Genomic DNA, 15,899 nt, shown 5'->3' on the forward strand with positions numbered 1-15,899 from the left:
GCCCCTGAGCCACCGGACACGGCCCCGCGAGTTACATAAAGGAAAACCCGGAAGAAAACGTCTACCTTAGATTGCTTCATGTCCCTTACGCCTGAATAAGCTAAAGGTTCTCCCAGCTGGGGGCAGCTACGACTAAACCATCCGGCAGTAACCAAGCTGTTATCTCCTCCTTTGCAACACAGAAATTCAGGTGGTGCTGTTGGATTTGTTCTACTGGCATTCAATACTAACATGTTTCTTTCCAAACTTGCTACGCCACCCTGAAGTCTGCTAGTTTTTACCTACATATTAACATTTGTTAGTGAAACACTAGAAACGTCTACCCAAAGCAGGCAATAAAAAGTTGCCATTTTGGATAGGTTTAGCAAACAACTCATTTATTTTAAAATAAAACTTCGTTGTACATAAAGGAAAGGAATCAAATGACAATCGGTAGAAAGTAAGGAGGCAGGTTTCCAATTCATGAACTGGAATTCCAAATTTTTTGCCTTAGTGCAACATAGTTTAAATACATCCGTTGCAGTACATCCATGAACAAAACCATTATCACTCTCTGACTGTATCAAGACTGTTAGAATTCTGTTTTGTTAATGCAGGTCCAGACAATCTACATCCATCTTCAAAAAATTATGAGTGAGGAATAACACCAAAAACACTTCAAAGATCACAGTTGCTAAGAATTCTTCATTTCAGTTCAAATTCAGAACTTGAGTAGAGGGGAATCCAGATTTTCTTTGTTTACATCAGGGCTCAGAGTGATAAGAGGAGAACTCAAATCAATTAGCTGAAAGAAAAACAGCAAAATTTAGCTAGTGTAGTCAAGTGTTGTGCATTAGCTACTAGCAGCTATAATCTCTATTATTCTCAATTATGTTTCATGTTTAGGGTTCCTATTAGTATCTAGAAGACAAATACAAGCAGCATACTCAAGCTTTTGGGTTCAGGTTTTTTAAAAATATGCTCATTCTTCAACAAGCACAAGCTTCTCACAAGGTAGTTATTGCCCGTACTTACCTTAAAGACCTAAATGCCTTTTCCAAGTTTCATTACTATGCATATTCTAGTACCAGTGCCATCCAGACAGGACACAGCACTTCTGAACTCCTCTGAACATGCCCCCCTAAGTCAGAGTTCTGCAGTACTCCTCTTTTGACAAAATTTGAGGGTCTGATACTCAGTTGAGCCCAACTACACGTTTTGTCAAAGGCTGCATGCTCATAGTTACCAGCATTCATCTGACAATGATCTAAAGGCATCTTATCTTCAAGCCACTAGTGTATAAAAAACACTTGCCCAGAAATGCTTGTAAAATTTAAAGCAGATTCCAACAGCACAAATCTTCTAGCTAAGGAGAGGATTAGGAGAGAGGAGGTAAACAGGAGGCATCCTTTCTTTTTTGACCAAAATGAGTTGCTGCCAACAACTGAAAATGCAAGAAAGGTGAAACAAGAATAAGCATGCCAACTTTACTGAAGACAGCATTCACTTCCTGCTTCAGAAGAGGCTTATTCTGTAACAACTGCTTTAAGTACTGTTCCTTCTCCCTCCTCCTCCTTTTCCTATCTACAGATTGCTCACTGAGCTCTAGTTCAAAACACATTGTTTTTAAACATAGCATTCTCTTAAGAGCTCTTAATTATGTATATCATATTGAGCTAATATTAAATAATTCCTACAGTACTGTGGAACTGCTTTGCAGACAAAGGAACTGCTCTGCAGCCAGTTGACATTTTTCTGCTAACAACTTGCACCAGATGATTTGAATAAAACTTACCTTTATCTGCCCAGACAACACAGTCTTTGGAGAAGTAATCTTACTCATTTCAGGAGTATTGGAAAGGTCAATCAAAGGTCTACTTCCACATTCAGAAGTGTGTGGGAGAGATTTGTCTTCTCCAATATCTAGCAGTAAAGCCTTAAAAAAAAAATCCATTTTTCTCCCCTGTTTACCAAGTTTCCTTCATATACATTGAGGCAATCAATTTAGCTTATACAGCTATAATAATCACAGATCAGGGTTAATTTACAACTTGGTATTTTTCATGCAGGATTCATTGCACACCGTATAAAAACCTCAGCTCCTACTCTGCCAGTGGGTAGAGGGAAAATATGGTAAGAAAACAAAAGAGATCCCTTGGGGCATAAAACAATTTTTCACTTGAAAGTAGAGTTAAATTTAAATCAGAACATAGTAACCCTCTTAATACTTAAATTAAAATTAAATTAAACTACAATTATTGTGCAATGTTATTTAGCAATATAAACTACAGCTTCACACTCTGGTGATGGGTCTGGAGGGGAAGCCTTATGAGGTGCAGCTGAGGGCACTTGGTCTGTTCAACCTGGAGAAGACGAGGGGAGACCTTATTGTGGTGTTGAACATCCTCACAAGGGGAAGCAGAGGGGCAGGTACCAATCTCTTCATTCTCATGAAGAGTGACAGGAAACATCATGAAGTTGAGTTGGGGGAAGGTTTAGCTGGATAGCAGGAAAAGGTTTTTCACTCAGAGGGTGGTTGGGCACTGGAACAGGCTCCGCTGTGTGAACTGGCCACAGTACCAGCCTGACAGAGTTCAAGAAGTGTTTAGTGTGATTCCTCGAGTGCCCTGTGCAGGACTGGGAGCTGGACTTGATGATTCAGATGGGTCCCTTCCAACACAGAATATTCTATTATTTCATTATTCTAACACATTCTAACTTCACGTATACCAAAGTGGTTTCCCTACTTATCCCTCACCTTGAAATAATTCAAGCAGTTTACCTAGCAGTTTTGTAGGAAAATATACTGTCATTTCTTACCTCAGGTTGTTTCTCTTCAGCCAGCTGATTTTGTACTTCAGACAGCTCATTTTGTACTTCCACCTCTTTTAATGCATTTTCTACTCCTTCTGTAGCAGTTTTCTCTGGCGAGAAGCTAAGTACAAGAGGTTGCACAGGTGGAGATGTATCATCTTCTGAAGATGTCTGTGTCTTACTCTCTTGTTTCTGTTTAGAACTAGGGTAAAGAGCATCAGCGATAATTGAGTTCTTTAATCAGCATTAACTACTAAAGACAGACAAGCCAATTTCTGACCTCATTTTCTACTTTTTAACCCCAAGCTTTAATGACCAAAAGGCTTCCCATATTTTTATCCAAATAAATGCTAGTTACCCACAAAATACAAAATATTTCATTGTGCCAGAAGTATAGCCTACTCATGCAAAAAAAAAGAAGGGACAATGAAGAATTTAATCTTACTTGATATTTCCATCCAGCCTAAACTTCACACAAGGTATTCTAGTTGTTTTTTTTTTAAACTTGGAATAGCTAGCAAAGATGTATTGGTTTTGTGTTATCACTGAGCAACCCACTTCAGTCCCTGTTGAAAGGAAGTACCAACACTGGCTGGAGGACCAGAGGCTGTAATTAGTATGTGGTTAGTATGATAAAGTCATTGTAGACAGAATAATTGTTTCCCAGAGAGAAAAGACTATTTGAGACCTTTAGCCTAAGTAACATGACAGTTTTCTAGCCATGAATCATTCCTACTTAATACAGTTCCTCTCCACCAGCCACAAAACAAGCCTGCATACATATATATGGCCCTTGACAGAAGATGCTGGGCAGACATGAAGAAGGCAACACTACTTTCACAGAAAAAAAACAGAATTGAAACATAAGTAAAGCTGCTCAGAAAATAAAGTTCAAGTCAACCAAATCCTTGGCTTATTGGCTGATGCTTTAAAAAGTGTAATTTTACAGACCATTTGCAACAATATAAAACAAAAGTCCAAATAATATGCATTTTAATCAGCTATTTCCCTTCATCAGAAGGCAATAGCAAAATACCACCAGAGCATCAGACACAAGTCTTAAATTTTTCCCTTGCTCAAGAAATACAAATAATTTCCTATTAAAGCTATAATTCTTTCCTGTTAGATATTGACTCACCTCAATGCGGCTTATAGCATTTTACCAGTCACAAGTTATACATTTTTATTAGGTGTATACAGCTTTTCTAAGCTCAAATGCTTTATTCTAACGTTTAGCAGAGGCCCTTGAAACCCAAGAGTCATCACTAGAATTCACTCAGAGGCAGTCTGCCTACAGTACTCATTTCATATATGAAGATTTCTGTCTTACCCAGCTGTAAAAGTCTTTTTGGTAGAAAAGCTGAAGCTTTGCCGAAGAGATGCAGCATGTGGAGAAAATGCCATTCTTGGTAGAGTTTTAGGAGTTACTGCTGGGAGCCCTGAGATCCGACGGACAGGTGTAGGTAGGCCAGACCGTTTCACACTGGCAGGAGTCATGGCAGCAGACTTCTCAGGAAAACAAAAACTCTGGAAGACCTTATTTTCTGAGGCTTTCATAGGAGTGCTGACTGCCATGGCACTAGAAGAGGAACACACCTCAGACAAAACCTTCTAGAAACTGTTTGAATAACACTATTCTACCAAATGATAGAAATCCATTTCCCCCTCTGGTCAGTAAGGGAACAGTAGCCACCTCAAAGTTGATAATAACAAGCATAGTAAGGGCTTTACTTGATAAGAATTCTTGTATGAACTATTTTAGTCTATTTAGCCCTGCAAAGAAACCTCTTCTGAATAGAGTTGGAGGGGTTCTTTGGGTTTTGATTTTAATCAGTTCCAATAGGCATCAACATATCTAACTTGGCAAGTCTCAAGGGACTAGACAATTAGAAGTTACTTTTAAAAGACTGTTGCAACACCCAACCATGTTGCAGGCTAAGAAGGATGCTCAGTGCATTCAATTTTCAGTGAAGCCCTACCTTCCAGGTGTGCCACAAAATGTTAATCCAAGAGAAGGTGTTGCTTTTGGTGCCGATTTGTTTGGTGTTGCATCTAAAGAGAAAAGTTTTGTTAATTGCTATCAGATTCATATTTATTTCCTTTATAGCAGTTATCTTTCAGTTAAATACTAATTCCTTCCCAAAGGTGAACAGAAGTGTAATGAAACAAATAACAAGCCTTCAAGGGTAACATTTGCTTTTAATAACCAAAGTAGAAGACAGGTCATACAAAGTATGTGCTTACCTTGAATCTTCACAGGACCCTTAGTTTGACTTGTGGAAACAGACAAAACTCTAGCCTTGGGCTTTGGACACAGGCTTCTTTTTGCTGAGCTCCCATCTTTATTCTGCTGACATAGCTGCTGCAGACTGGAAACAGAGCTTGGTCTCCAAGTTCCACTGCCCGCAGTCTCAGATGATGTTGCAGAAGCTGAAGATTTAGCCAGGCATATAGCACTAGGTATTTTGGGAGTACTAGCTGATCTCACTTGTTTCCTGGATTTCTCAGTATTGGCAGCCTGCAGAGATGACACTGTGGTAGGTCTGACAAGGGCCAACCTGCTTGTACTAGATGGAAGCTTAGAGCCACTCACACTAGCTTTTGACGACATGCTTGATTTTCCTGAAATAGAAAGTTGTATTTCTGAAGTTTTTGACTAAGAAGAATAATTATACTAACCCAGGAAAGAAAAATAGCAATTTACAGCATTTAAATTTAGGTTCAAACAATTAGAGTTTAAGGAGAATATATATGACTGCTGAAAATTTAGTCCTCAAATTCTTCGGCAATTTTACTTTATAGTCTTCTCACCAAATTCCTGAATTACTGCAATCAAGTGAAAGAATATTCTTCAAGGAATGCCCGAACAGCTTGCAGATTCAAATTACTTCCAGCACTTACTCCCAGCAGAGCTGGCCCTGTTCCCTTAAGCAGCCTTTCAAGCAAGTAATAAGTAGAGTTACACTGATTAACACCATAGGCTTAACTACCACACAAGCATTTTCCCCAGATTTCTGTAAAGTTCTTACTTTTAGTCTGTAGGTTACTTTCATTAACAGGATGAATCTTGATTAGACAGTTCTATTGCATAAAATAGTTCTTAATAAGCTTTTAATAGTATGTTATTAATCTCCCAGAAACAAGGTGCAAAATAAAAACTTGCTCAAAATTGGTATTTTCATCAATGTAGAACAGTAGTCCTTACACCTGTCAGTACTTTCAGGAGACTATTTTTCCTGATCCTTTGAGGCTTACTGAAATGGATAAATTGATGGTCTCAGTACAGTATAACTACAATTCTTGGCTGTGTTATCTCCCTAAAGGTGTTTTTCCCATCTGCTTGAGTAAAGCTTATCATTTATCTAGGCTCAGAGAAAGGTGGAATAATGCCTTCCACCTTCCTTTCAAATTTCAGTTGTTTTGGTGTTTTGCTTTTTCTTTTAATTCAGTCAGACAAGCTTAGAGCATTCAGAAGCTCATGTTCTTTGCTATAATAGACGAGATAATGCATAAAGGGAACATAATTCCTGGGGCATTGCTTCCTTCCTAGCTGTGTCAGATGCTCACGTGTAGGCATCAGGTTTGTATCAGTCTAGTCAATATACAAATTATGCATGTCTAACATTTATCTTTAGTCCACAGGGATTTACTGGGATAGCCTAGAAAAGTTTATTCTCCAAATAAAACATTTCATAGTGCTTGAATGTACTGAACACCATTAAAACATTTCCAAATCCAAAGTCCAGAAAATGCTTAGCTATTTAAAAATTGAATCATGGCACAAATCTGCAATAGGAGTGATTACCTTTTATGCCTATAGGAGAAATGGGTAAACTTGAATTAAGACTTGAGTTCATGCTGGAAACTGATGATGAAGATGATGATGATGAAGAAGTAGTCTTTCTTGTGAGACCACTGGCAACACCAGGACGTTTCAGATATATCATCTTATTTAAGCCAGGCTGAATCAAAAGCAAAAAAATGTCCAATTTAACACATTATATTGCCATTATTTGTCTCAGTATTGTAACTTATTACTTGTGAATTTTAGAGGAGCTTCTTAACTCATTAAATGTAAGATCACATTTTAAAAAGTGAATTTTCTTAGAGACAGATCATTGTATCTAGATTATTATACAGAACTGGAACATCAGATCTAGGAGGCAAACAGTTATTTTTATTCCAGCGACAAATCTGAGTGTGGATTTAAAGGAATTAAAGGATAAAAAAAAGCCAGCCCAGGCACCAGTATATGCTGGGCACCAACCAGCTGGAAAGCAGCTTTGTAGGCCAGGCCCTTGGAGTGCTGGTGGACAAGCTGAACATGAGTCTGCAACACACCCTTGCAGCAAAGAATGCTGATAGTATCCTGGGCTGCACAAGGAGGAGCATTGGCAGCAAGTGAATGGAGGTGATCCTGCTCTCTGCTCAGCCCTGAGAGCCCACACCTGAAGATCTCCATACAGTTCCAGGTCCCCAAGTATGAGAGTGATTTGGAGCTACTGGAAAGAGTCCAGCAAAGGACTCCTAAATGATTAAGGGACTGGAGCATCTCCCACCTAAGGAAAGGCTGAAAGCTGGGATTTCTCAGCCTAGAGAAGATAAGGCTCAAGGTGGATCTCATCAATACAAAGAAATATCTGAAAGGACAGCAGCCAGCGGTGCCCAGTGACAGGACTAGAGGCAATGGGCAGAGTAAAACACAGGAGGTTCTACTTCTGAACACCAGGGAACACTTTTCTTACTTCAGAGGCGACTGATCACTGGTACCGGCTGCCCTATGAGGTTGACAAGACTTCATCCTTGGAGATACTCAAATGCTGTCTGGCCATGGGCCTGGGCAAATGACTCCATGTGGTCCTGCTTCAGCAGGGCATTGGACCAGGTGACCTCAAGGGGTCCCTTCCAACCTTAACAATTCTGTGATTCAGTGAAGTGACACCCAGCATTAAAATATGCATTTAAAGCTTTAAAGCAACTGACAGCTGTAGGTATACTACCTTAATGTAAGTTATGGCAACATTTTAACTACACATCAAAAACTTTCTTACAGGAAACTGCTCATCACTTACCTGCAGCTAGTGCTTTAAAAACAAAGGCATGCTTGTTAATCCAACACATTTGTAGTTGCTCTTAAGTATGTTCATGTGTTACAGACTTAAGAGCACATATTCAAGAATGGTAAATATAAAACATTGATTACTTTTCCTTAAAATCATTTTATGCAACAGCCTTAAATCAAATTAGAAAGTAAACTATTATTAATTTCTTTTCATCAGAAGTACTACAGAAGTTCTTTCCATACTAAGGAGGTTTGCCATTACCTTACTTGGTGCAGGAAGGGCTTTTGTGTCTTGCACTGAAGAACTGCTACTGAAAGAAGATGGAATGGCATCTAAAGCAATATTAGATTTATCAGAAATTACTTCTTCAGATGATCCCATGCTGTTCAAGTCTCCTTTTGTAGAAATACTAGTATTTTTTCCTCGTTTGAGCTGCAAATTTCAATGCAACATTTTAAAAGTTACTACTGCTTCTAGAAATCACTATAAAGCTTTTTACACACATTGATTCTGTCCAGAAACAGAGACAACAGTGAAGAAGCCTCCAAATCCAGTGAAGTCTTCAGACAAATAGAGCTTGAAGTAAGCCTAGTGAGTGTATTTGCCAAGTACTAGGACATGCCTGAACCCAGATACTGGACAGCAACTTAAGGCCAGTTCTGCAACAATTCATCAGTACAAATCATATAATCATATTCACCTACGTAGTGTTCCATACTGTAACAGCTGTATCTTACAACTATATTGGACTCTCCATTTTTTATTCTTCTACTTTGCTTTGGCTTCCAAAAGGTGAAACATAACATTAGTAGACAGCATAATGCAAATTGCCCAGACAGTGGAGTATAACTTGTCTAGTTAAAGCGTTTAAGATAATGTCTTTTCTTATAGCACACAAAATCAAGAAATTTATACTACAAAGGAAAATCAGAGTCCTGTAATTCCTATAGATGATGGTTCTTAAGAAGCCCCTACCACATCTTCAGTAAAACCTCTAATACATACTAGAGCTTGAGCTATAAAGTCTAGACCAATAAAATCCAAAAGATACCGTACCTAAAGACTGGGATTTGTGCTCACAAGGTCACTAACACAACTGTTTCCTTGCTATCGCGGAATACATTTCAATTGACAAAGATTAATAGTAAATAAAACCACTTTTACACATTAAGTGTAACAGTGCAGTAATTTTACCAGCAACACAGCCGTGTCAGAAACCAGTTAGAAGCCAAGAATGACAGTATTCACAAAACCAGAATACAATAGAAAAGAAATGTACTTGCACATGCTCTACATTGTCATAATAGACAAAGTAATTGGTTACTATACCATAGTACCTGCCCTCATTTTTTTTTCTGTATGTTTTCTAAGGATCATATGAGGTAAAGAAGTATCAGAAGATTAAAGTTAGCTTTTAAAAATAAAAGACTGCAGACAGATTAAATATTCCTAAAACACAGACTTTACTTGAAGAAAATGTTGCCCAGAACCTGACTTTACCTTGTCAATTGTCAACAAATTGATTTTTCCAAAAGCAGATGACGGTTTTGCCACTGGCAGTTTGCCTATAGCCTTTGTATTCGTTTCCTTAGTTTTCTGCTCCTCTGTCAGGGGCAAACTGGCATTTTCCATAGGAGACACACAAATTTGAACAAGGCTTCTTTTAGGAGAAGCAGGAAGAGCATGTACCTTGCCATCTGATACAAGTCTCTGTGATGCCTTCTGAAAACAAGGTGGCAGCTGACATGCTGGACTATCCTGCACACAGAAAGTCTCCCGTTTAACAGCCCTGGGACTAATTTCTATATTTTTGTTTCTCAGTATCTTCAGCTTTGAGTTTGAGTCCTCTACAAATGTTTCTACAATCTTGTTTTCCTGTTCTTCTGATTGGCTTATTTTGGTCTCCTTGTTCTTGTTTCCAGTCTCTATTTGCAGTGCCAACAAATGAGCTTCTTTGAAAATTTCCACAAATTTCTCTCCTTGAAGTGGGCTCCACATGAGTTTATCATCACAAGCAGACACACACTTTTTTGCTTCAATACTGGCAGCAATACATCTTTCTTTGTGTCCCATAGGTCCAATAAAAACTTCATCTTCATTTCCACTACAAAGAAAAATAATTTATCCCAACACCTTACATATGTCCATTTTGAAGGGTCTACAGTATTTACATAACTTACCTTGTTGAAGAGAGTGAAAGGTCAAAATCAAACTTTTCATCAGTCAGAAGAGGAAAGTCTGAAACCATAAAAAGGATTTTGTCACAACATGGATTTGCAATGAAAATGATTGCATTATGCTTTGACAATCTGGTGAGCGATGTCAGCCGGCAAAGAAAGCTTTAGCTACCAAGTTTAAAATATTAAACTTAGGAAAACGTATTCTAGGTCCAAGAAATTTAAGGTACAATTATGAAAATGATCATAATTATGAGATCCCAAATATTGTGAAACAAACAGCTTAACGGTAACTTTTAAGAAGCTGTAACAGCAACATAGAATGCAGCTCATCAGCAGCCTTCAATCAAAATAAGTGAGAACATGTAATCTAGAGCTATGTGACGTGTTCATCCCATTCATCAGTTCTTTTCTTGTTCAGGCTACCACAGAACAGTAGCAGGAGCCAGTGAGAAAGATTACTTTCCTTGTTAGTTAATATAAGCATTAAATAAATCAGCTGATGGATAAGGGAGGAGCTCAGATTAGATATATAGAAGAGAGGTTGATGACATCAGTCACTATTACACAAGCCTTAGCACCACACTCCACAAGCTCCTCAGGAGGCTTCTGAGACTGACAACAACAGCCCATCAAAGGAAGTGAGTAAACAGAACATGATGTAAGGCAGACAGAGGATGTCCACTGATCTAAGCTGTCCTAACCCGTAACGGGATATACCACATAGAGAATAACTCAGTATGTTCTCCACCTACCATTGCTCATGCAAATATCCAGTTTTTTTTCAGTCAAATGACTCAGGCTATCTGCTGACATTTCATTTTTTTCCTCCATAGTATCTGGAATATATAGAAGTAGACATGCAAGAGGTTTAAAAAAAAACCAAACAAAATCGAACAGCAACAGGGTCACAGACTTTGATGATACCGCTGAATTAGTGAGGAGGTAAACATTCCATTTGAAGACTCTCACATTTAGGGACTGCCACACAGAATCACAGAACACTTAGGGTTGGAAGGGACGTCTGGCGACCATCCAGTCCAACCCCGTATCAAGGCAGGGTCACCTGGAGCAGGTTACACAGGAACGCCTCCGGGTGGGCTAGAAATATCTCCAGAGAGGGAGACTTCATGACCTCCCTGGGCAGCCTATTCCGGTGTTCTGCCACGCTCGGTGTAAAGTTCCTACTCACGCTGAAACGAAACTTCTAGTGGTTTAGTTTAACTTAGTATTACTACTCGTTCTGTCGCTGGGCACCACCGAAAAAGTGGTTTATAGGATGCCACACAGCTCACCATCCCGCCGACCGCCCAGCACCCCACCTCAGGCGAGCTCGTACAGGTTCTCCCACCTTCCCCGACCGTAAGGGAAACGGGGAAAGGCCTGCGGGCACACGCTGGAGCTCTGGGGAAGGGCCCGAGCCGGGCCCACCGCCCCCGTCCCCCCGCGCCCACCGCTCGCCCCTCACCGCCACCGCGCACGAGCCGCGCCGCGCACCCGCCCGGACTCGGAAAGCGCGCCCCACTCACGTGGCGCACCCCGCGCGCCCTCATTGGCAGGTTCGAAGGATACAGGGGCGCTTCCGGTGCATTCTGGGATTTGTAGTTAGCAGGGCCCCAACGGCTGCTGGGCTGCCCGGGCCGTACTGCCCCGCTCTGTCCTGTCCTCGGGCTGTGGCTGGGGTGCGTCGCTCACTCCGATCGTCCTTACATAGTCCGGCTTGCCTGGCCGGCCTTGGCAGCCGCGGTGGTGGCAGTAGCGCAAGGGAAAGCCTCAGCAGGGTGTGGGCGTTGTAGCCTTGAGGCTGTGCCGATGTGCGCCACGAGTCCAGGCACAGCCGCCGTGCTGGCTGCGGTGGGGACTGCGTGCCGATTCCTTCGGTTTCCGTGACATCTTTGCTGGATATCGTTGTCGTAGTAGCTTCACTTTAAATGTGAAGCTACACGGAGGTTCAGCTTGGACATAAGAAGAATTTAATCACAGAGAGCATGATTAGACATTGGAATGGGCTGCCCAGGGAGGTGGCGGAGTCATCGTCCTGGAGGTGTTCAAGGGAAGACTGCGTGTGGCGCTCAGTGCCTCGGTCTAGTCTAGTGGTCAAGGTGGTGTTCAGTCAAAGGCTGGACACAAAGGTCTTTTTCAGCCTAATAGATGCTGTGATTTTGTGAAGGGGATATATATCTAATCCTCAGGTGGCATACGGAATAGTAAGATCCGTGGGTGTCGGTTCCAGCTACAGACTATTATTATTAGTCCCATTAAGGCAGCCTGTTAGAATAGTTTTAAAAGTAGAACCGTGTTCGTAAAAAACACTAGGAAAACGCCACTCTTCACATTTCTTCTAACATTTAATGCTGTGCAGTGCTTAGGGTTTTCTCTTTATGGATGCATGGCATGAGAAAATGTGTCCAGTTATGTATTTTGGGATGACTAAATCAATCAGCTGGAATTTATCAGCGGAATGAGAATAGTTAATCATAACCTGCAGATTTTCATATAGATAAGATACTCTCTAATTCTTTCTCCAGTCGACCATTTGTAATTTTTTACCTTTCATGGAGCCCCACAAGCAGTATGTATGTAACTTGAGTATATAGCAAGTATCCTATGTATTGGCAAATACGCACAGTAAATGGCTGGGGCAAACAGGCTTCTGCTGAGTATTAACATGCTCACCTCACACTTCTCTCTCCCTTGAAATGACACAAGGAGTCCCTCCTGGCTGGCAGGGGTCAGTTGCGTGGGGAACTGTCCAACATACTTTCTTGTAAAATAGGCCAATTCTTATTGTTACAGTTTCTGTCTTCCGGCTTTTTATATCATAATTTTCTATCCATTCTCTTTGATGTCTTCCTCATTGCTCCTTGAATTACTCTTAGGGATGTAATGATTTCAATTTATTTATTTCTTGTATTTCTTTCCATTCAAATTCATGTCATTATAATTCCTACACAGTCTCTGTTTTCAAGATTTCATTTCCTTTTACAAAAGGAAATTCTTCATTGTGAAATTCTGCATTCATGAAAGGAAACGAAATCTTGCAATTTCAATGAGGATCAATTTGGCAAGGTGTGGTCCATTTCCCTGCACTTCATATCATCCCATGCCATTTGATTGTTTTCCCTTTGTTGCATTTTTTTTTTCTTCAAGTATTTAATTTCATCAATTCTTTCTCCTGTCTTTTTGTTTGACTTCATTCCCTGACTTTGGGACTTTAGTAGATGTAATTTTGGTAACTTTTGGTCCTTTTCACTGCACCTCATTCCATCCCAATCAATTTGGTTGGAGTCACTGCATTCCCAAATTTTCTTTTTTTTCAATTGCATTTTATTTTATCATATCATATCTCCCTTCCAGAGTGTTTGTTACATTTTCTTCTCTGTTTTCAAGATTTCATTGTTGAAATTTCTGAACCAAAGTGAATAAATGAAAATGGAATGGGATGACATGAAGCGCAGGGAAATGGACCAAACCTAGCTGAGTTGATACAGTTTGAAATCACAAGATTTCATTTCCTTTCATGAAATGAAGAATTTATTTTTGTGAAAGGAAACAAAATCTCAAAGTCAGAGAAAAAAGTGAAACAGACTGGGGCAGGGTTATAATGACAAATTCAATGGCTAAAATTGTGAAATAAAGCAAAATTGTCATCAAATGTACAGAGATGAGATGAGATTAATTGCTCCCATTTGTATGCCTTTTGTAGTTGCAATGCCCCTGAAGTTTTAGGGTTTGTGCTTTTCTCAAACCTAAGCCTAAGCCTAACCCCAAGCAGAACAGTAAAAGCAGGCTGTCCTTGAGGCTGAGGTGCCAAGCATATGGGTGGTGGCAAGCAGAAATCTGTGGAGGGAGCAATGTTGGGGCAGTGCTTCCCTTCACATGCCTTCTGCACTTGCAGTGTCCCTGGAGCTTTGGGCTTTGTGGTTTTCTCAACCCTAATCCTAAGCAGAGCAGGAAAAGCAGCTTGTTGCTGAGGCTTTGTTGCCAAGCACATGTGTAGTGCTGAGCAGAAAGGTTTGGATGGAACAATCCTGGGGCAGTGCTGTGCCCCCCTTGGCAGACCTTTTGTTGTTGCAGTGTCCCTGGAGCAGTATACGGCTTTTATTGTTGTATCCGTCCCTGTGTATGTTATTTAAGAAAACTGAATCTAAGAGTTGTAACCTCCTATATTCTCAGGATGAGGTCTGAAAAATCTAGAACTGATTCAAGTCAGTAATTCTTTACTGACACCTGAATTTCTTCTAAGTCATTGTAATATTTCTGGTTTTCTATATTTAATATATTACTAATAATGAAGAATGAGTCTGTCCTCAGAGCTTCACTGGTTCCAGCGACACAGTTTTAGTCACATGGGTCAACAATCTTAGTCTTAATTTTCTGGAGTGCGATTTTTTGAGGACATATCACTGGAAATCACTAGTTGTTTTAATAAAACTAAAGGAACCAGTTTTATTTATATAAAAACATAAATGCGGTAACCAGGACATATCTGAAGGAAAGGCAAAAGCCTTTAGAAAGGCGCCAGAACTACAAGTTCAAATTTGTCTTAATAGCAATTATATGTGGCAGTAAGCTGAAAGTAACAGTTAAATGAGAAATACAGTTATTTTAAAGATGATGCAATAAAGTATTTTGGGAAAGAAGTGTTTTGGTCTGTCTTTATAAATTGCAAATTTAAATGTGTTCATTTACAAGCCCCAGAAATCATCAGAGGGGCATTGAATTGTTTATACTAAACCCACCATTAACTCAGCTCATCATACAACACCCAGCTTGGCAGAAGTTCTGGTCAGCCTCTTGGTAATCAATGGCTCCAGGTGGTCGGGGAATAGGATGAATGTTACTTTGTTACTAACCCTAGATGTCAAAATGTTATTTTTTTGTGATGATACATTGCTTATTGACTGCTTATTGAATGTGATCATATTATAAAAGTCAACATTTTTTAAATAAGGGATGTGCTTTTTTAATAAAAGAATATTTGAGTATTACAGCACATATAAGTGATGGTGATTTGAAATTTCACTCCAGGCAATTTAAACCAAATTGTATTTGTAGAAAGGAACTAAATTTTACCCCAAAATAGCCTATGATCTAATAGAAAGTCATTCTAAGTTATAGCTCATCCTGCATTTTTCACCACCACCCTCCATCTGTGCATTACTGGTGTTGTTACAAATTTGGCAACACTTCAGCAGCAAGCTGTTTATAAAAAGAGATCCCAGCAGCTAAAAGAAGCCAGTCATTGGGATTACTCATAGCTTGCCTTGTGAACTGCTCAAGGGAATTTCTTGAAGAACTGTGTCAAAATCAGCTTTAGAAATCATTAATTTGAGAGATTTCACTGATACATAAGAAGTGTTCCAAAATTGTTGTTGGTCAAGTTGGTGGGCTTGGAAGGAAGATTCTTTTTGTTGGTGCTGAGAAAAATTTCTCATTTTGTGCAAGGAAACAAGAGGATACAAAAGGCTTTTTTCCTCTCTGCAAGAAGAAATCTGACGCAGTGGGAATTCAATCACCCAGACACTATGAATGCTTGCAGAAGGTAAGCTGCATATACTGCATTCCTCTCAGGTAAGAATAGAAAAGCAAATTATTGGCAAAATATTCCTCTTGTGGTCTTCACATGATGCTCCCAAATGATCATGAACTTTGTTATTTTATTTGCAGCTACACATGATTGTCCTGATACAAATGTTAAATGTCTGATTCTGCAATTACCTTCTGTAAAAGCTCAACAGCAGAATTTCTGTTTTATTGATGAATTCCTTTTTGGGGATTGCATTTCCTAATCTTTCAGTTTTAACGAATCAGTTTTGACAGCTCTCTTCTAAGTGTGCCCAAGTATGTAATTTGTGGTTTAAAG

At 39.7% G+C, this 15,899-nt stretch overlaps 1 protein-coding gene across 3 annotated transcripts; it reads right to left on the reverse strand.

The window, feature by feature from the left end:
* Positions 1-356: 356 nt before the first annotated feature.
* LOC131573875 (G2 and S phase-expressed protein 1-like) lies at positions 357-11,550 on the reverse strand. 3 transcript variants are annotated; one of them, XM_058828209.1, is made up of 13 exons: positions 11,502-11,550; positions 11,006-11,226; positions 10,789-10,872; positions 10,037-10,094; positions 9,357-9,960; positions 8,118-8,288; positions 6,599-6,755; positions 5,038-5,415; positions 4,773-4,845; positions 4,124-4,372; positions 2,800-2,995; positions 1,775-1,915; positions 357-784 (listed from the first exon to the last, which is right to left on the reverse strand). In XM_058828209.1, the coding sequence occupies exons 3-13, from the start codon at positions 10,865-10,867 to the stop codon at positions 701-703; spliced, it is 2,190 nt and encodes a 729-aa protein (XP_058684192.1). In that variant the 5' UTR covers positions 10,868-10,872; positions 11,006-11,226; positions 11,502-11,550; the 3' UTR covers positions 357-700. The 3 variants fall into 3 exon arrangements, with proteins under 3 accessions (XP_058684192.1, XP_058684191.1, XP_058684193.1); XM_058828208.1 differs by lacking the exon at positions 11,006-11,226; XM_058828210.1 differs by lacking the exon at positions 11,006-11,226 and having other exon boundaries at positions 11,531-11,546.
* Between the last annotated feature and the right edge of the window lie 4,349 nt (positions 11,551-15,899).

This window comes from Poecile atricapillus, chromosome Z (genome assembly GCF_030490865.1).
Source record: "Poecile atricapillus isolate bPoeAtr1 chromosome Z, bPoeAtr1.hap1, whole genome shotgun sequence".
Lineage (NCBI taxonomy): Eukaryota > Metazoa > Chordata > Aves > Passeriformes > Paridae > Poecile > Poecile atricapillus.